Source organism: Halyomorpha halys, unplaced genomic scaffold, assembly GCF_000696795.3.
Source record: "Halyomorpha halys isolate HHAL.00 unplaced genomic scaffold, Hhal_1.1 Scaffold324.1, whole genome shotgun sequence".
In the NCBI taxonomy this organism is placed as follows: domain Eukaryota; kingdom Metazoa; phylum Arthropoda; class Insecta; order Hemiptera; family Pentatomidae; genus Halyomorpha; species Halyomorpha halys.
The window spans coordinates 682,798-704,928 of NW_027112641.1; the positions used below are offsets into that span (position 1 = coordinate 682,798).

Genomic DNA, 22,131 nt, shown 5'->3' on the forward strand with positions numbered 1-22,131 from the left:
TCAAGTTAAACAGATGCGGCTGATTGCATAAGGGGTTAAGATTAGCGTAAATATTTCAAAGAAACCCTACACGTTGCAGGCTACTATATGCACAAACTTTCATAATTCTATACGTTTATGTATACGCATCGCTGACTTATGTACATATAAAATAAAAATAATAAATAAATTCAGAGGTTTACTACATTATCTCTACAGATATGTACAGTAACAGAAATGTACTGGAACGCATAGTTTCCCGAATTTCTCTGAGGAACAATATAACGAAAAAACAAAGCAGAATATTTGAAACAATCTGAATCCCATTAATTATCTTAAACGACATCGAGCAACAAAAATCACTGAAAACAACCTTAAACACTAAAAATAAGAAAAAAAGTTCGAAAAGTAATATTATTTATTTATTTTAACCAGCCTGACATCTTAGGTTTAAGTATAGATAACGTTTTAAACAAGTGATTACTTATGTGATATAAAATAAATTATTTACATAGAGATTATAGATGAAAATCGTTTACGTTTCACCAATATCGTCAGCGAAAATTATTTTTCAAAATCCCATAAAAGCATTGCATTGAACATGGTATGTTTTAAAAAATAGTGGATAAAAAATTGTTCCATTGGTGAGGTAGATTGACTTCCACAATAGTGATTTTATTCATGCATATGTATTCCCTAAGGTATTTATTCCCTTTTTGACTCACACAATAAAGGCCATGTATATCTATGTGTATGGGTCGTAATCTGAAAATGCGCTAGATTTCACTTCCTAAAATAACTGACCAAATCAGTTAATAAATTGAAAAAAAACAACCAATTGTAGATCAAAAAAGAATCATAAACTGCCTTACCTATGGGATTGGACATGGTGAGGGAGTAGAAAAAAGATCTTTTTAATTTTTTTATTCACTACTTATCTATTATAGAGTTAAAATATTTTAGAGCATTAATTATTTTTTTCCGAGGTAGAAAATGGACCAGACATATTATTTACCCATTTTCAGGTAATTACCCGTATTCAATTCTGAATTTAAAATTCCGAAAAAGTAAATATTCTGTAAAAAATCTGAAGACAATTTGGTATACTCAGTTAACCATCACCAATGAATATTCATGGCTCTGAATAGTGAGAGCATTTATTTCTAAGATAAAACTTTTTTTATTATTTATTTATTGACATTTACAACTGTATATAAAATACAACAAACAAATTTGAAGTAAGATCATAATGATATGATACAGTATGTAGAGAGAGACTACCCAGAAGTGTAGATAAAAATTAAATATGAAAACGTCTTGGTCGGCGAATGTTTTTCAACCAAATTGTTATTCCCTACCACCCGCGCCATCTCTTGCCATTAGCAGGAACATTCAATCAAAAGAAAATGTTGTAGTTTAAATTTAAATTAATTATTTGAAAATTTTTAATTTTTTTTATTTCTTTATTTATTGTTATATACAACTACATTACAATACATTTAGTAAATTTGATCTCAGTTAAATTGGAGTGTTACAGGCGTGTTGAGAAACTACCCATTGGTAGCACTCTAATAAATGTTAAATTAAATTAAATTCAAAAATGAATAATAAAAGATCTCAACTAATAAAATAAAAAGTTTATGTTTATTTAGAAAACAAAAAAATTATTTTGTTTTTTCTATTCTTATGCAAACATGTCACACATCAATAAATTGAGCAGATCTTATGTTCTTCGATGATTTCATTTTGTTCGAAATCACAAGCTGGTATTAAAATATAGAAATTGTTTTCCCTTAGATAATAAGTAGCCCATTGCATTGTTTCTGATCTCACTGCGAGGGAACTATATAGATATGAACAAAAGAAAACTAAAAAAGGTAAAATGCGGATGCTAGTAAAGAAAAAAAAATACGCAATAAATTTGAAAAATTGCTACATGGATCTTTCGACACTTAGTAAATTGGTTTATTTTAATTATTTAAATAATCAGGTATGCTAACGTAAAAGATTCCGCCTTTGAGTTCATTCAGCTCGATCATTGTAGCGGTTTAAATAAAGTTGTTATAGATAAAAAAAAATAGTAATACATTGTCGATGGATGAGATGTGTAAACAGTAGACGAAGAGTGAAAGCGAAGAAAGTGGCCAGGCGACACTTCCCTAAAACGGGGGGTGCTTATGGTGTAACTGCTGGGAGGAGTTACATGAGTCTGTGTGAGCTTGAAGGCTGCTCAACAAGGTTAGTGTCTACCTGTATTCATATTACAAGAACAAATAATTAAAGTTATTTTTTTAATTTTTCAACACGTAAATGCTACGAAATACTCAAAGAAATGATAACAGATCAAAATTTCATTCTTGAATGAATGTTGAAATGTTTGGACTAGCAATATCCCAAAGTGAAGCCAATCCTCACGTACCAGACAAGCCAAAAGACACCATAGAAATATTACCAGCTACAGGTGTTACTGAAAAAACAAAAAATGACTTGGGAACGAAATTGTGAATAGTTGATTGACTTCAATCAGCTTTTTTCGGGTATTCTATTCCAAAAAAAAAAAAAAAAAAAATTGTCTATATTATGTATAGATTTCAAGGCTATTATCAAAAAATGGATTTTTTCCTCTGGCGTATCTACTAATTTTCATTACTGGTTCCATAATCTCTCAAATGAATCTCTAGAATGGTTGGCAATATGTAGCCTTCAGATTATAATAAAAAGTGAACAAATTTCGTATAGAACCTGCCAAAATTCAAAATAATAATAGTTCCATTTAATTTTTTTTTTAATTTGTTGAGAATTTATCACCAACCCAAAAATGTCAAAAAAATCAAAAATTCAAAAATTATTGTGGACAAAGATTCGAACACTTCACTCGTATATACATATAGATTATGTGATAAGAAGAGAGCGGTTGCTATAAATATTAGTAACATAAATGGTAAGAAATAACTTCGTTAATACTAGTCCGATTTAGGAGATTATTCTTATTTTTTTTAGACATCCTGATTATCTATGGTATTATATTATATCATAATAATAATCTTTATTTATTCTGGGATTGATCCCTTTAGAATATTATACAGGCGTTAAAATTAGGCTTTAAAGCCTTAGAGCGTAAAATGTAAAATAAGAATGAAATTATAAAACATCATAAAATATAATAAAATAATGAATTTAAAAATATTAAAATGAACAAGAATAATTAACAGAATATATAAAATAAGAATAGAACAAATAAAGTAAAACCATATGTCATAAAACATAAGATGGCAAACACTTCTGATAATAAATAATAGAAAACAAAAATGATATAAATCAAATATAATTAAACTAAAAATAATAAATGGAAAGGCACAATTTCTGCTAATATATTGCGTGAATGCACTGAGGATTTAAATCAATTAAACTTAAGGATATCAAGGATGTAAGATGGACGGCGTTTTATGTACTACATAAAATATGGATAGTTTTTATATAACCCTCACTGTGCTTCAATGTTATTACAATATTAAAACAATCTAAACTGACTGACCTGTCGAAGTATGGTCAAACACAGTTGATATTTGTTATTAGCACTTCAAGAAACTCTTAGATACTAATTTTCGAAAAAAAAAACCGAACTAACATTTTTTAGCCCAAAATATTCTCCTAACAATGCCCCTTTAATTCCTTTAAAAATAAAAAAAAATAGAAATAATTTCAAAACGATTTAAACAAACTTGGGAGGGATTTAGGGTTCTATATACTGCACCAAAGGACACAAAACGGATCTAATTAAACAAATTAGGTCTGGAAATATAAAAATATAAAGTTTGAAAAGTTTTTCTTTATTTGGAACCCATATTTCGGCCTTATAACAATTATATGAAAATTGGACATAAAGTGAAAAAAAAAACCTTCCAAATCCAAGGTTGACATTTTTTCCAATTTTTAACTTCTTTAAAAAATTCTTTTTGACTATAACATTTTGTTTCCCCTGCTTTACTAGAAGCCTCTCTATGTTTTTGTAATCATTTAAGTATATATCATCATTTAAATGTATATCAATAGTATTTTTTTCTTATTCTTCAAAAAGAGGCAAATCGGTTGATACTGAATAAACGTGATAAAAAAATCTTTACTTTCTGTATCAACGCAAAAAAAAACATTTATTTTTATTTATACCTTTTTTACTACTGGAGAAATCGGGAATTTCGACAGGGAACATTTTGAAAAATACAGCAAGTAAATCGGTCCAGTAATTGAAAAGTTGTGGACAAAAATCCGAATCTTTCTCTTTCTCATATATAAACCAACCATAATGATAAACCAATGTTGTCTGATATTTATATAAAGTTTATAATAAAAAATAGTAATTTTTTAAAAAAGTAATGAGAGTCTATAATTTAACTCCTTTTTCACAATACTCTAATGAGGATTAACCTGAAATCCAACACATATTGTAATGCTCATACATCTCTTCTATTGATTTGTTATAGAAATTTCTAATAATTCTATTTTCCTTTAATATTGGAACAATATATTTGATTCTCCAGTCTATTGTGTTATTAAGGCAATAATTATTATCTTTTGGTAATTATATATTTTTTTCTTATTTATTAATAATGTTTGTGTAATAAGTACTTAAATTATTTTTGACTGTATGTTCTATGTACTAATTTAAATGGTTGCTTCCATTTTTACTACGATTTTCTAAAATCTTTAAAATAATAACAAATGTAGTCAATAGAGGATTACATCAAAAAACGATTCATGAAGTTCCACTCTCAGTTACCCACAGTTAAAGGATCAGTGACATAACTTGGGAATCCAACCTCAACCCGAAGACTGATCAATTCTATTATTGACATTAATTCTATTTTATTTATTTTCCTCTTCGTCTTTTTTTTCAAATTAACTTTTTTTTTTTGCTCCCATTAGAGGGAAATTGTTTATTATGTTAGGTTTACGAATGTCGTTATTTTTGTTATTAACCTTACTTTTATCTGTTATTAAGAGTTGTTATTTTTATCTATTTATTTTACCTTTTTTTTTTTTTGTACATTGCGTTAGGGTTGTTTTGTTGTACATTGTTTAGGTTTGTTCGAGACTACAACCCTCCCCCGTAATCAATTGTTGAAAAAATGTAACTTGTATTATCCTTATAAGGATTTGGTTAAATAAAAAAAAATAAATGATAATAACTAAAAATCTATCATATTTCAAAACATTAAATTTTATTGATTAGAGAATTGCCACATTTGGAGCCAATACATACTTTAAAGTGTTTACACAGTATAGTGTACAAGCAATTGACCGAACCATAGAATGACTTACTCAACCACCGTAATGCCAAGACGAATCGAATAGAACCGCAACGTGACTTTGCTTGAAGAAGGTTCCATTATGAGAGATCAAGGTTAAGGTTAAGTTCAAAAAAGTACGAACTTAATAATAAAAGTTGAAAAGTAACCAAATGGTCTCAAGTTTCTGATCCATGTTAAATATCAAATTCAATTCAGTGCTCTCAGCTTAAATATTATTATAAAAATAACATTAATTTTAGTATACGTTCTGATCTGAGACCAAAGATTATTTTTTTTTTTTCAAATTTTTACTATTCCGGACTGTTCATCAAGCAGGAGTAAAATAGACATTAAGTGTTGAACAAAGATGCTCAAAAACTAAAATTGAAGTTTGCAGATTCAAGACCCATTGATTTAAAGTGAAGCGTACATTTAGATTAGTTTATGATTAGATTGATAAGTTAAAAAAATAAAAATAACTTTTGCAGTAAAATACTTTTTTTTTTAACTTAATTCGATTTTAAATTATTCCTTGCTGGTATTAAATATTGTTTTTTCCCTCGTTTTCGGTGTTGTATTCATTCAATATTCATAGGTTAGTTCCAACACGAATCAAAACTAATACTTAATATTATCAAAACTGGCTGTTTTATGTTTTATTTTAAACCTAGTAAGTAGTAGTTATTAATCAAAATCTTTCATAGTCAAATTTCTCCATTTTTCGTTACTTCTATCAACGAGAGATGGCTCATTGTTCCAAAAAAAATGAAATTTGAGGTCCTTTAGAAGATGTTTTTTTGAAATTCGACATTTACACCTTGCTGGCTATTTCAATGAGGATAAGAACTCACTTTGATTGTACATTGATATACCGAATTTAATCAAAAATTTTTTTTTTGAAAAGTGCCACTTCTAGAGAGTTGATTTTATCGCTAAAGTTACCATTTGCTGGTTCGGCTAGGTTATTAATCTGTTAATGATCGGGAGCTCTAAAAACTTTTTAATGTAGCTAACACCACGGTCATTAAACTAGGAAGACAACTGGGTAGTTCTTTGTTAGGAGTTCTGTATGAAAATATGAAGAGGAGTACTGGATTGCAGTTTCCTCCCGCAGGAGTAACGGGCGAATGAATATACGGCTTTAAAACCCAAGTGAAAAACCTTTTGTACAGAAAGTGTTTACATAGAGTCAATTCCTGATTTGAACATGGCTATCCAAGTTTCAGGTTGAAATATTCTCGTAGTTCTGAATTGTTGCTTGGGCCTAGAGAGTTCCGCTATGGTGCGACCTCATTGCTCACTGGAAACAATCAAAAACGTCATGTAGTTAGAAAATGATAAAATACCCCTGACAGTACAATTGCTGGAAATAATGCAATGCCAAGTTTCTCTTCGGATCGTCGAATTTTAAAAATTAAAACAAGAAATATATAGGTCTAATGGGTTGATTTTTTTACTTCGAAGAAGGTTATGAAATTTCATGACAAAGCTAACAACGAAACTTTACTTAATAGCCTCATGAATGCTCAACGAAAAATGCCATTTTAATACCTGGATTTAGAATAACACAAAGGACTTAACTTGTGTAACATCAGCATACGATTGCATTGTAACTATTTCGTAAAAAAATATCACAAATTGTAGATTTTTTTAATTCCATTTTTAGTATTGAACGTATCGTGTAAATAAAATTGTGTTGCTAATTCTTCATTGTGGGGATGTTTTATAAAATAATAAATAACATTTAAAAATAGTTTATAATAGTAATGCCAGTTGAAAAAAAATACTATAAACCACGAATACTGGTTTAATTTATTACTCAAATTACTTCAGGTTTTATTATAGTCCGAGCGTACGTGCAAAAATTCATGATGAAAAATGAACTTAAAGTTGTAATCGGTTCTGTAAAGTAACAGAATTTAGAATTGATCATTGAAATTTTGAAATTATACCATATCTCCTCAGGAGAAACTCTCAATTTTCAACTGTCTCATTTCTAAACACAGAAGAAATATTGATGATTTTTTTTATTAACAAACTGTTCTCATTTCTCATTTTGGTACTTTTGAATTCAAACTATTTCATTATTTTACACATTGTATAAAGTACATTTTAATATTTATAATTATGAGAGATATTTGACCGTGGATGATAAATGAGGAGAAGATGGTTGGGGGTGCGGTCAATGAAAAACACAAATAAGTATGATTAACTTATTTTAATGTGCCGACGTTTCGGCTAGAGTTTCTAGCCTTCTTCAGGGCTAAAAACAAAACAAGATAACAACCACAGTAAGTATAGAAAAATAATAAATATAAAAAGAAAGTATAAACTCATAAAACTCATTGAATGTGTAAAATTATTCTACACATACAAGGAATAATTTTACAAAATAGAATTAATAAAATGAAGTGATGAGAGAAGCGGGAAATAAAATGTATACATAGGTAATTGAAAAAGCGGGTACAATAACTTACTTAAGGAAATGAAATAAAAATAAAGTTATATAATGCAAAGAAGTATGAACCTATGCAAGCTGATAAATATAACAATAATAGATGATAAAGAAGCAAATTATAAGTATAGTGTACAAAACTTATAACGCGGGTAAGGAAAAAGAATAAAAGTGGAGAAAATAAGGGGAAAGAGTAAAATAAAGAAAGGGGAAAGAAAACAAAAAAGAAGAATAAAAACGAACCTGTTCGCTGGAAGGTGAGCACCTAATGGTTGCAGCGCAAATGGTGGTCCAACACAGAATTAAAAAAGCCGTTACAGCAATGACTAAGTGTTTTTTATAAAGAAAACGTTACGGGAGGGTGAAAATAATAAATAAAAAGTACCCCCAACCATCTTCTCTTCATATATTTTAATATCTTAATATTGATTAACAAGATATTTCCAATCTGTTAATTACTGTAAAAATGGGAACCAGTATTAATATTTACAATTAAATTCACTAATTAATGAATAATTTTAATAATAGAACAGTAAATAAAAATAATTTCAATAATAAAAACGCCTATTGAAAACATAAATAAGTATGAATCATGGGCTTAATATACTGGAGTTCCTCATTACTAGATGGTATACAAGTTGCTGTATGTTAAGTACTACCTGGATATCTTAGTCTGAAGTGCCATCTCAGCATGGTCAACTCATGCTTAATGTGAGAAGTTCCTAGTATGCTGGTAGTGTTGTTGGGAAGTGCATATTACTAAAGAGTGCCTGTGGAAACCGGACAAATATCCATTGGACCATGGAAATTACTGAGCTGCAGTTAAAGAAGAGAATGTATGGGGCCACTGACGGAAATGCGCAAGTATTTGGTATGTCTTCATTAGATAGAGGAGGTGTTGAAAAATCTAGATCTATCCAGGAATGGCTAGCAGGGAGATGAAGATAAAGGCCCATGCACTAAGGTATGAAGCAGTCATTATCTAATATTAATTAAAGATTGCTCCCACCAATAAATGTTATTCCCTGGCGTATGAATAATAAAATTATTAAAATAAAGATATATTGATTTGATGGCAGCAATGGTATACATGAACCTAAACCTAATATCTCATTGCTGTATAGGGAAAAGGTCGGAAAGAGTATAATAAAAAAAAAATATAAAAAGGAAGTAGACATAAGAACGAGGACCATGAAGTGAGATATTATTACTTCAACATGCAACAGTGAGCTACGCTACGGTGCATCCTTTAATGAGAGAGAAGTGCAAATTAAATGCATCCTAATGAGAGGCCATAGATTAGGGATTATATAACTACTAGATGAGCCTATTAATGCTGCTGTATTTCTGTTTGGAAACAGCTATCTTTCTGTTTACTAAACCAATTTATTGATCAAATCTTAAGTAGAAGATATTTAGAGGACCAGAAATCGTTAAAAAAAATATCATAATATTTTTGTTTGATAATATTCTCCCGTTGCAGGAAGATAGATCAAACATCATTAAAATATTCTAGGAATGGTGGATGATATCTTCTTTTGAACATTCAGTGTGACAAACATATTTATATAGTGCCCAACTACAGTAAATAAAATGCTTTCCTGGGCTCTATTTTTTAATGATAGACTGCTAGTTTTTTAAGATGAGATAAAAATTGTGTTTCAAGAGTTCACATATTTCATTTAAAGAATTTTATAAATAGAAGGGGTGAGATTTCATAAATATTTATTCAATAAGATATCCTTACTGGAAGCCTTCTATGTATCACATAAATGAATTCAAGGTATCATCTTCTGTACCATAAATGACAGAGTATAAATGAAAAATGTTGATTCCTGGAATTGAGCCAGGGTTGATATAACATTTATAGCTCCTGGATGTTTTGTTTTAAATAGAAACTATATGCACAAGGTGTAGTAATTTTATTTTTTGTATTAATTTATCTCTATTTTAATCTTTGTAGTCTTAAACTGAGAAAATTGAATATGGTACCAGTTTAGAGCCAGCCATGCTCATAAGAGGCTCCACAAATAGGGTTTGCCCTATCACCTTGGATATCCAAGAAGAAAGCCTTAGACCAAGTTAGGAGAATAGCATGACAAAATAAAAAAGTGTGGTCTTGGGAATCCTGAGGTACGCATCCCTGGCGTAGAGCCGAAACCTCATGTTGAAACAAAAGATGAGACTGGTGACCAGAGATTGGCTCTGGTGAGGGTCACAAAGAGCTACAGAATGGTGTTGCAAGAGGTGGTGAAGGTGCTGGTCGGAGCGATGTCCCTGGTCCCATCCTAAGAAAATATTTCGTGAAATACGAAGTGAGGAGACAGGAGCTAGTAGCACTACCGGAGGGGCACCGCGAGTGGATCACTGTTACCGTACCCTATACGCCAGAAATGGTGAGGAAGGAAAAATAAATAAACAAAAAAATGGGGTTTTCAAACTATATCATACATCACCCTGTTTTTTTTTTTATTTTAAGTTGTTGGGTACTTATACACTCTTTCTCCTCGGAAGAGTAAATTAGGCCTTAAATTATTTCTAGAATGCCAAGGAGAAAACATTTGTAGGGGTGTGCCCCAACACTTCACGCATCCCAGTAATGAATCGACGTACTAATCGATATTGTATAAAATCAGAAATTCCTTAGAATGGAGCCCTGCTCTAGTAAAAGCCTCGTAGTAGCTTCTAGTAGTCTCGGCTAAACAATTATATTTAATATTTTAAATTGGTTTATTTTTATAAATTATTATGTTCTAGGGGTTAGCAAAAAAAAAAACACATGTATCTTCAAAATGACTGTGATCTGAATAAAGTTGAAATATTAAATTTTTAAATCTCATATTTTTAAATCCCATCAAATGACCTTTACCCTTCGTCGTAAGCCTACCGACTGCTCTACAGTCTTCTTTAATAATCTTGATCTTACCCCTATCGAACAGATCCGCTACCTTGGACTACATCTGTACAAACAACTAACTTGGAATCCTCACACAAGACTGAAAAGACAGGAAACTGCACTTCGATTTCGACTTTTACAGCACTTACTGGACAAACGGTCTTATCATCCCCAATTCATTACAAAAGTCTGATCTACATGACTGTAATAAGGCCAATCTGGACGTACGGAGTTGAGCTTTGGGGCTCCACTAAACCTTCGAATTCCTCTCGTATCCAATCATTGCGACCCAAAATCCTTCGTAAAATCTTTAATGCTCCTTATTTTGTCACAAATAAAACCATACATAAAGACCTTAATGTTCCACATGTAACCGATCTAGCCCGAACCAGATATCACCCCTTCCATTATAAACTCCCTAGCCTCCCAATCCCACTAGTTTTTAACCTTGCTTCCTCTTCCATTCCTGACAATCCTCCGAGGCGCCTGAAAAGAAGATGGCCACGAGACCTGCTAATGTAAAGCATCATTAGAGTGCTACCAATGGGTAGTTTCTGTACACGTTTGTAACATTCTAATTTAACTGAGATCAGATGTATTAAATGTATTATAATGTACAGTAGTATATGGTGATAAATAAATATTTTTAAAAAAATCTCATTTTTTATTCAAGGACTGAACTGAAATGTGAGCCTTTAGAACTGCTTTAATTCTCATCTGAACTAATATGATTAATCCTTCTGTAACAGGTGACGCTGCTGGTTCTCTGGATGACAGTGGATTGCTTAGCAGCCCCATCGATACCACCTCCTCCTCATGGTCTGACTCTCGGTCCTGATGAACAGGCTATGCTGGAGGCCTTGGTCGACGAGGCAATAGCTCAAGAAGAGATCCTGAGAAACAGGAGGCACGAGGCCTCCAAGAGGTTCAGTGGATCCATACCCAAAGATGAACATCATGGTCACCATGATGAATATGGGCCACCTCCTTTAGACGTAAGTTATTACCATCATCTTAGCGATTTTGATTGAGGTCATTTTAAGGAAATTTCTTATATGACGCATTTTATAACCATGTGATACTGCCCGCTATTAATACTTCAGATATATGCAGCACCAGTTGTTTCTTTCGCTTCTTATAGTACAAGTGCCGGGAAGAAAAAAAGGCAGCCTTTTTACCCCAATTTTTGATTACTTTAATGAAAACTATGTATAATTACTAGTCAAAATTGGTGAGTCTGCCAAGTATAGGTAGGGGGAGTTAAAAATGGCGGCTGTTTTAAAACGTTAAAAAGAAATTATTTTTTCACTCGGAGCTGAATATCCTGTATATTTAAAACTATCCACAGCACTAGAAAACCTAAAGAACATTATTTCAAGAAGAGTAAATTTGCTAAAATATTAGCCCTAATAGAGCTATCTACGTTCGATAGATGTTGACTGTCTGCTAGCACTCAAGGTAATTTAATTTACTATAAATTAGTTTATTACACGTATCTTCGTAGGGGTAGTAGTTTTTATGATATTCCCATACGAATATAAATTTCGCTCATAAAAATTTTCCCGAACAGCTAAAAATCAATTTATTTTAGCAAATAGTGTAAAAACTACTACTCCTACGAAGATAAACTTCATAAACTACTTCATAGTCCATTAAATAAGTTTGAATTTGAATGCTAATAGACATCTTTATGTCAGATGCTTCTTGAAATATAGATTTCTCAAAATAAATTCACTAATTACTGATCTTTCAGTACATCTTTATGAAATGTTGCTTTTTAAAAAGCTATATCTCGAAAACTAGAAAACGTAGATAGCTCTATTAGGGCTCATATTTTTGCAAATTTACTCTACTTTAAATGACGTTCTCTTAGGTTCCCTAGTGTTGAGGTACTTTTAAAGGTATAGAGCTGCAAATGAATTCCCACATTCAACATGCAACATATTCCCCCTAACTATACTTGGCAGACTCATCAGTTTTGACTAGTAGTTATATATAGCTTTCATTAGAGTATTCAAAAATTGGGGTGAAATAACTGCCTCCCCCCCCCCCTTGGACTCTTGTACTATTAGTTTTAGTTAAAGTTTCAGCAACCACTCCAAATTAATTCAGGACAGTGAGAAAGAACCAGGAGATCTCGATGGACGACAGACAATATGTCGACCACTTAATCACGAAGATTGATGAATCTATTAGGCTTCGACCATTAGAACTACGAACTGATAAGTGGTCTCTAAGCCTATTTCGTAAGCTAAGACTGAATCCTGCTCACGCCCTTATTAAGAGGCCTATAATTATCTACAGAATTCCTTCTCTTAGGACTCTTATTGTAGGATCTCTTACGTAAGTAGACTGCCATATTGAGGTTTCTTCGGCATAATGCTTATCATATTTTTCTTTAAAGGAGGGTTATTTTTATGTGGTAATTAATTCGTTAGGGACAAGTGAATAGCACACCAGTAATTCTATTTTGAAACATAATCGCTATTACATGATGTACGATAACTCTAGTTCTCCTTTTAGTCATATGTAATTAGAAAAATAAAATTATGTTTTATAGTTGCGTCAGTTTCAGGTTACTTTAATGAGAACTATATATAGTTAAGAGTTAAAATTGACGTATCTGCCAATCATGGTTGATGGGAATAAAAAATTACGGCATTTGTGTTCAATGAAATAAAAGGGGATTTTTTTTGTTTTTAAAATATCAATTTTTATTTTACCAAATAACGAAAGATCAAAATTTTGATAATATTTTTTGGTTGTCATGGAGCATGCTCCTACGAAGGTAAACTTTATCAACAACGCTGTAGTACATTCAATTAAATTTAATTTGAGTGCTTATAGAGCTCTTTGCGTTCAATAGTTTTCAAGATACACTTATTTAGAAACCAATTTTTTTTTCTGAACAACGAGGAATCAACATTTTGTAAATTTATTTTGGCGAATTTCATGGAAACTGCTACTCCCCAATTAGAGCTAATATATATCTGTATGTCGTCAGTAAGTGTAACAGTTTCCACGATAACTGTAAAAAAAGAAATTCACAGAATATTGACTTTTCGTTATTTGGAAAAAATTATGATTTTTGAAAAAGTGTAACTCGTAACTATTTAACGTAAACAGCTCTATTAGGTATGTAAGAAATTTTGCTTTATTTTAAATGATATTCTATTCATTTTTTTTTTTTGTGTTTTTGTAATTTTGAAAATATAAAACATCGAATGAAAAATAAGTAGTTTGTAACATATTGAAACCACGCCAATTTTTTTTATCCTCCTCAAATATGGATGACAGTTATCTAATTTGACTAATAACTGTATGTAGCTATCATTGAAGTTATAAAAAATTTTTGATAATTGATTTTAATGTTTTTGTTCATATGATTCTTTCAATCTGGACATACGAAATATGAAAACCGTTTACGCCATTACGCTATATGAACGCCTGGCTCAAGTCGAGGATTCGGTGATCCGTAGGATCCCATATAACTCATCGCAAATGTTTAAATTCTCTATTTAAAAATTAACTAAAGATTAATTTTCAAATATTACGCAAAATAATTTTTTTAACTAGTATTTTATTCATTTCTGTTGATAACTAAAAATTTCTGAACGCATCTTGATTAATAATGGCTCTGACACACATACTCCATTTTTTAGGTTATTTTTCATCTTCAAAATTAAATCATCAATATCCTTCCAAAGTTTAATTTTTACAATTGTAGTCTGCTCATGCCCCCATTTAACTTACCACAATTTTCGCTGTTTGAAGAAGGTTCTGAAGCCTCAAGTTTTCAATCTATCCAAGTTTAAAATTTTATGAGTAATGAACCCTTCGAACCTCCCCACTAACGTCCAAATATAAAACACGAAGTATAGCGACTTCTTGCAGACTAAAACTTAAAATGTAAGGACATCTGTTTTTATTATTACCAATAAACAGTATTGCTTTATTACTGCATATGATCTTTATCTACTTATTTTATGGGCTATTCTGTTTTCCACTCATACTGAAGAAATCGTCTTTAGATAAAAAAATGAATATTTAGCAATAAGAATATTGTTAAGATTGAATTTTTTTTTTAATTTCTCAGAAATGTACATATTCGATAAAAAGTAGCACTCGGTTATCAAAGAAGGCAGTAAAAATAACAAAAAGCTTTTCGTTTTTCAACTCGTTGATGGAATACTGTAACTTTCATACGGAAATAAATTTTTTTCATAAAACTGGATAATAATTAGTAGCCCGAACTTTAAGCAATTGTACAGAACCTAATATTGCACAATATTTGTTTTGAAAAAATAATATGATTTCACTTTAGGAAGCATACATTGTATCTGAACTTAGTCAACTGTTTAATTAAGTAAATTAGTATTTTCCTGGGAATTTTCGCATCAGGAAGACACGTATCATAATGACAGACAGTAGTGACTAAGATCTTGAAGGCTGCTGGGTTAGTTTCTCATCTGAAGAGGACATCCTGGGAGTTGCAAGATCCTGGACCTTCTGTCCCACAAACAAGAGGAACTGCCACATACACGATATCTATTGCGTCGTTATTTATCTTATTAGTTAGTTTAAGCTGGAAGTTTAATTTCATAACTGTTTGTAATATGTAAGTGACTATAGACAGGAACAATTATATAAAGAATATGACATTTTTTATATGTTACATGAATTTATAGTAAGCCCACAATTTAGGATTTATACTTGCATAATTTGTTGTAATTATAATTTATACCTGTGTTTCAGTATAAAACTAAGGCATTCAGCCTTTGGTCATTTAAGAAGGCTATCCTTAGTGCCTTAGTTCAGTCCATAAAGGCAATCACCGGTGGAGTGATCGCCCTTAGTGGACAGTTGGTCAAGGTGAAAGGACACTTGGTGGCAGCCAAAGGAAAGCTGTTGGAGACCAAAGGAGATGCTATCTCGGAGTTTGGAAAGCATTTGGCCACTAAAGCGCTTCTTACTCCAATGCACAGCAGTTCTAGTTATGATCACAGCAGTACAGGTAAATTAAGCATTAATTCATTCAATTAACACTCACAAAGGGCGTAGGAATGGATGGGGTCATGGGGATGCCAATCACCTTGATCATTCTCTGTCAGTTGATGGGTTGTTTTTACATCTCCACCCAACAGCCCTGATGAAAACCTGCATTGTGGGCCAAAATGTTGGCAGAAAATAAATAAATAGTTGATAACTATTGTTTCTTTCTCCTTAACTGGAGCTCTGACCATCTCCTTCAAATTAACTAAGGTCAATCAAACATCTCTCTCTCTCAGTACTTCTTGCTATATCACTGACATTCACAACATATTAATTAATAATTGCATAAATGAAAGTAAATAATAAACTATAATAGAATAATTATGAGAAATAGTTGATTGTGGTTGGTGGTGCAGTCAAAATGAAACACAAATAAGTTGGTGTAACTTTTTTAATTGTTCAAAATAAGTTACACCAACTTATTTGTGTTTCATTTTGACACCCCCAACTATCTTCTACTCGTATAATAGAATACTATAAGTGTTTCTTCCAATCTCACTTTGATCACAAAATCTTGCTTGTTATGATTAAGAGGTAATCTTATAATTAATCTGATTGGTTTCCAATAATTTTATAATTTTATTCTTATTTATCAGATATAGACATGTTATTTAACAATGTCAAGAAATATTATGTAATAATCTAATTATTTCTAGGAAAATATGTGATTTGCTAAGAGGAGCCAAGGAATGAGTTGTAATTTTAAATTGAAAATTGGAAGAAGATTGTTGACTGAATGTTTGAAGTAGTTTGTAGGAAGTTAGTCTGTGTGATGGTCAATAAAGGTACAAAATAGTAAAAAATATATTTAATAATAAGCAACATTTTGCTCCACTTTCCAGGGTTTTAACAGGACTGATGCTGAAAGGTGACTGACTATTTCTTTTCAGTTAGTCACCTTTCAACATCAGTCCTGCAAACGTTTGTAGTGATTAAATATTTTTTTACTATTGTGTACCTTTATTGACTGCCACCCGGACTATCTTCCTAAAAATTAGATTTAATATTGAAGGTTTTTTTTTTAAAAAACTTTTTTGAACTTCAACTTAGAAATTGAAATTGAACTGTTTAATGAGTGTAAGGAAAATCAGACCTGTTAATGCATAAGAGTATTGTCTGTAATGTAACTATTTAATAATTCTCCAGTTTGGGCAAGATGAGATTTTAACATTGTAGATGGTAGAAAGGCTGAAGGCGTTATTGCCTAAATTTCATCTTTGAGGCCACGCTCAGGCTAATACTGGAGGAGGAGTATGTAGTATTTTTTATAATGTAATACAAGTGCATTACTGTAAGAGAGGTATTTTAAAGAGCTATCAGAGAGTACTGGTAACTTAGGACTGGCTCCCTAATTATTAATAAAATTTAAATTTGTTTCTCATCCATTTTACAATGAGGTGATGTTTATATTTATACCAGAAATATATTTTGTAATACAAATCATTCAACAATAAATTCAGAAACATGACATCTGAATGGCCTTAATACCAATAAATTGCTGCAGAAATATCTTTTATTCAATGGTACATATAAAAAGTAGTGTTGAACACATATATAGCCTGTATGAGTCTCTTACTTTCCTTTTCAGGCTCTGGCACAGGTAGCACAGGCTCAGGCTACTCATACACTCCTCCTTCTTCCCATGGTGGCCATTATCCTCCAGCAGCCCCACCATCCAGTTATGGTCCACCAGGCCATGACAGCCATGGTAGCCAACCATCACACCCACCCGCTCCAAGCTATGGACCTCCCGGACATGGGTCACATTCTTTTGATTACAATGGGCCTCCTCCATCAAACAACTACCTCCCTCCAACAGCAGCGTTCAATAGTGCACCAGAGTCCTGGTTAATGGCAGCTGGTCACTATGCTGAGCCACCATCAATACACCATGAGATACACCATCACACTCACCATGACCTCCACAACCTTCAGCAGGGGCATCATCATCCTATTCAAAAGAAAGAAGGTAAATGTCTTTATCTAATTAAATTTATTTAATTTTAGTTCCTACTATACAAATAAAAAATATTCCTATTCAATATCCTAGCCTTTTAAACATTCAAACAGAGAAGCGAATATTATTTAGGTATACTTCTATTCTTTTTTTCATTTTTTAAATTCTACTTCTTAATATAACCACATTTTATAATAATATCTTTACTAACAGTAATTACAGACTAATTATAAACATAGAACAAATCATCATCAAACCTCTCTGAAACATTATCTTTGCTTAGAAAAAAAAGTGAATTAGTTCTTCTGAAAATGTATTAATCAATATAATGTGCAAATTTTAATACTAAATCTCAGGATGATTCATCTAAAGTTATTTTTATATGTAGGTATGCATTTCTTATTGTATTTGTTCTTTAATAAAAAATAATTAAACTTGAAAAAATACAAGTGGTTTCTAAATGTTTTAATACATATTTGGCAATAGATCTATCAAAGTGTTTACATTATGAATCATAAATGTATCCCTCCTAAATTGGATACAAATTGATTTATTTATCGTTTTGTTAATAATTTGATTTTTTAGCTACATTAATGACCAGGAAGCAAGGACTCAACTGACTACACTTGGACATCTGTCATTTCCTACATCTCAAAGATAAAATAAACATACTGATCACAAATTTTTATACCTATGACTGTTCAATTAAGGGTGAAATTTAATACATTGACAACAGTGTTTTAATAAATATTGCATTACCCCGAGGGAATCGGCTATAAGAAGTAAGACTGAATTTTTACAAATGATATCCTTATTTATTGAAATTTATTAATGTAGCAATAGGGAAGGTAGGTATTTTTTTTTTTTTTTTTGTTATAATTATGTTGTTTTTTTTATATATAATTATTATTATTCACAACTAATTCTATCAAATCTTTAAATGAACAAAAAATTTATGTTTTATTTGAAAATTGCCCAAATGTATCCCAAATAATAGATTAGAAATGATAAAAATGTGACTTAAAAGATATAATATGAGTACTGTAAAGAGGAAATAAAGAATTAATGCACAGTCTTAATGAAATATTAATATTTTATATTAGTATTTATTTATACTTATATTAACATTTATATAGTTCCATTAGTTTGTATTTACTATAAACCTAATCTTTACAGTCAGACAGTCCCATGACATAACCCATGAGTTTAAATAATCAAACCAGATAAATAAGATTAAAAAAAAAAAGTGAATCAACAAAGCATAATTAATTGTGGTGTTGAAAAATTTGAATGAAATTAAATTTGTGTTATTTATAATGTAACATCAACTTTTAATCATTTCTGTAATTTTGAGGTTGTTTTGTTGGGTATTAGTGTATCTCTGAAGATTTTGTAACCAGAATGAAACAATTATTCTATTTTTCTTCAGTTTTCCAAGAGCTGCCCTCAATTTACAGATGTTAAGATGAGATGAAGAGGCCCATCCTTCAAACTCTTTTAATATTATCTGTCTTTCTTGTTTTATCTGGGATTATCCTTCTACTATCCCTATTTTTAGATATGTAATAGTTGGATATACCTGAAAACCTCAGTGGAAGTCTGTCCATTCCGGGCACAGCTGCTTTCATCCAACATCACTGGACTACAGCAAGTAATATGTCATTCCTTAGCCAATCTTCATTTCTTATCTGAACTTCATTCTTGGAATCCCCAAGCTGCTAATTTTATAATTATGTTACACTCAATTTTGAGTGGTCTCATAATGTAGAATAATACTATTATACTTGTATATATAAATGTTATTAAGATATGATATTCCTTGCTTTATTTCTTCTTTCCGTATACGTAATCCAAAATGTTTCATGTTTTTCAGTCCCAAAAGGACTCCAGGCAGGACTGATTTTACTGAAACCAGTTAAGGAAGTGGATCTTTTAGACAACCCTTCATTTAACCAACCAAAAGCCTTCTCTAAGAATCCTACTTTGATAGAAATCCACGAGAGCAAAGTGAAAAAATCATCTTAGCACTCTGCTCCCAAAGTTCGTCGTGAGGCCAGAGGCCTAGCAGGTTATCAAAAGAGTTAGAGCTGGTTTTAGGATCTCTCCAAATAATTCATGTCTAAAAACTATGCATGAGTATCTCTCTATAGACTGGATATATATTTTTTATGTGGTGCTGCAGATCAGAAAATGATGGCAAATATTATTTGTTTGAAAGGACTTAGTAAATTATTTAACAAACAATTAATTTTGTCTTCTGTTTTCTTTATTATAAGCTTCTTTTTGACAACAAGAATTATTTGTTAATTGTTTATTACTCAACATCAGCTGGCTAATTAACAAAATGTATTAATCTGAACTCAGTTTTAAAGCTTGTGATATATTTTTATCTAATTGGCAGTTTTTTTGATACCTTAATTTTTAAATAATGCCCTATCACTTTACAAAATTCCTTTTTCATTTAAAAATACCTTTAAATATTTTTTCAATTGCATTTATGATGTTTGACAAACACAAGCTTTACGTGTTTATTACGAAGCCCAATAAACATGAAGATTATATAGAATTTATTCCTGATTAGATATTTTTACATTACGTTTTTCACAGCAAGCCTTAATTTTCTGAAGGATGGTCTTAAATGTAAATTTAATTATTCATCTTAATAACAAACCCTACTAATAACATCAGGGTTCGGATCTGGATTGCAGGATTGAATTGGAATAAAATATTTTCAAGGCATCAAGAAATTTTGATCAAAATTATATGAATTTATTTTTTAACAGTATAAGAAAAAAAAATTAATAATTGAAGATGTGGAAGCATATTGTTAGCCAAGATTTATATAATATTTGTTAGTTTATAAATATAAACTTTATATTTCTTGGTGAATTATAAAAAAATAATCTATTATGTGTATAGTTTGACAATTTTCTTTTTCATTTGCATTTCAAAGAAATCAATTTTAAGTAATAGAAAAACATTTAAAGCACTAAATTGACAAAAAATGTAAACTTCTCTATGTTCTAGTCAAATAATTTAATTATTAATTACTGATACCTGAGATTTATGTAATTGAAATAAAATTTGAAAAATTATACTATTTTTTAGCAGCAGTCAAACTTCATAACTGTTGCTTAATGCAAGAAAAACTAATGTGAATTTTTCAGAAATCTAAGATTGGTTATGCAACCTAAATTAGTCTGAATCTGTTCATTTACATTTACTAAACTATAAGTTAAAATGACCAAAGTCTGTGAATAAAACTTGTGGATACTTATGTTCTCAGAGTAACTGTTATTTTAGTAATTATTTACATTCGTATTTACTTTCAATATTTTCTTATATTTAGTCACTGTAGTATAACTGCCAATAAAATATTTAATGCTTACATAATTTTATATTATTATAATTATTTAGACCAATTATTTGATTATCTTTGAAAAAAAATTTTTAATTTTTTAAACAACGAATAAATAAAAGAAGCTTATAATAAGAGTGCACTTTTCTTCTATAAATTTTATTATTTAACTTTTTTTTTTCATTGTATGAAAAGATATTTTTTAAGAAACGGTTAAAGAATACCATTTTAAGACAATTTTATCTTATCATATTTCGGTATTTTAAAATTTGTAAATTTACATATTGATAAGTAAACGACATAAGTTAGGTTTTGTTGTTAGGATACTATAGAGTGTAAAATCAAAATATTATTTTAAGTTTTCATTTTATATCAATTAATTTATTTGATTTTTGATTTTTAAAGGCAGGTTTGAAGAGATGTAGTGTGTTTGTATAAAATTATTATTATATTATAATTCTGATTAAGGAAAATATTTCCTACAGAGTGTTTATGTTGAATTATCTTGGTAGGTGGAAAAAGATAGTCTTGTAATGATATTTAATTGAAGCAACAATTCCTAACTTTTGCCTATAAGTATACAAGTATATATTTTATATATAACCAAAAACAATGATTTTCAGAATGTTTCGCATAGTTCATAAAACTTATAAAACTAATCTTAATAAAAATAAGAATGAACTGCAGTCAGAAAAAGTATATACTGTACTATATACTTACATCATAAGGGGGTAAAAAAAAAATATGTTGATGGATATTTTCTTAGTATCTACAAACAGTTTTTTTTTTCACCCCCTCTACCAATTGTGTATAAATAATCATTATCATGTAATTATAATTTATTTCTATTTTATATTTTAACTTATCCTTGTTACTGATATGTACATATTTCCTTGCAACATTTCTGTTGTACATAGTAATTATTAAAATTTGTCAAATTTTATTTTTTGTGTCTTTCTTCTACATTTTCTTCCATGACTTGTCATATGCATTGAGAGGCAACAACTGAATGCATTGTTAAGTAGTCATTCATAACATTATGACAGAAGGTATACTTATAACACAAATATTTTAAATAGTTTTTGAGCTAACTCATCCCAAATCAATGGACCAGCCAAGAAGACTCATTGTGTATTGTGGATATAT

At 30.3% G+C, this 22,131-nt stretch overlaps 1 protein-coding gene across 2 annotated transcripts in view; it reads left to right on the forward strand.

The window, feature by feature from the left end:
• Positions 1-21,886, forward strand: part of LOC106681291 (uncharacterized) — a 91,355-nt gene extending 69,469 nt beyond the window's left edge. Inside the window, exons 3-7 of one of the 2 annotated variants that reach the window (XR_001343222.2) lie at positions 11,368-11,613; positions 15,374-15,632; positions 17,259-17,639; positions 18,213-18,409; positions 19,501-19,590. Coding sequence is in view for 1 of the 2 variants with exons in the window: in XM_014421534.2 (XP_014277020.1) it covers positions 11,368-11,613; positions 15,374-15,632; positions 17,259-17,639; positions 19,501-19,652 (1,038 nt within the window). In the remaining variant the exon portion in view is untranslated. Of the gene's footprint in view, positions 1-11,367; positions 11,614-15,373; positions 15,633-17,258; positions 17,640-18,212; positions 18,410-19,500 lie in introns of both variants that reach the window. The other variant, XM_014421534.2, reaches the window with a different exon arrangement.
• Positions 21,887-22,131: the final 245 nt, after the last annotated feature.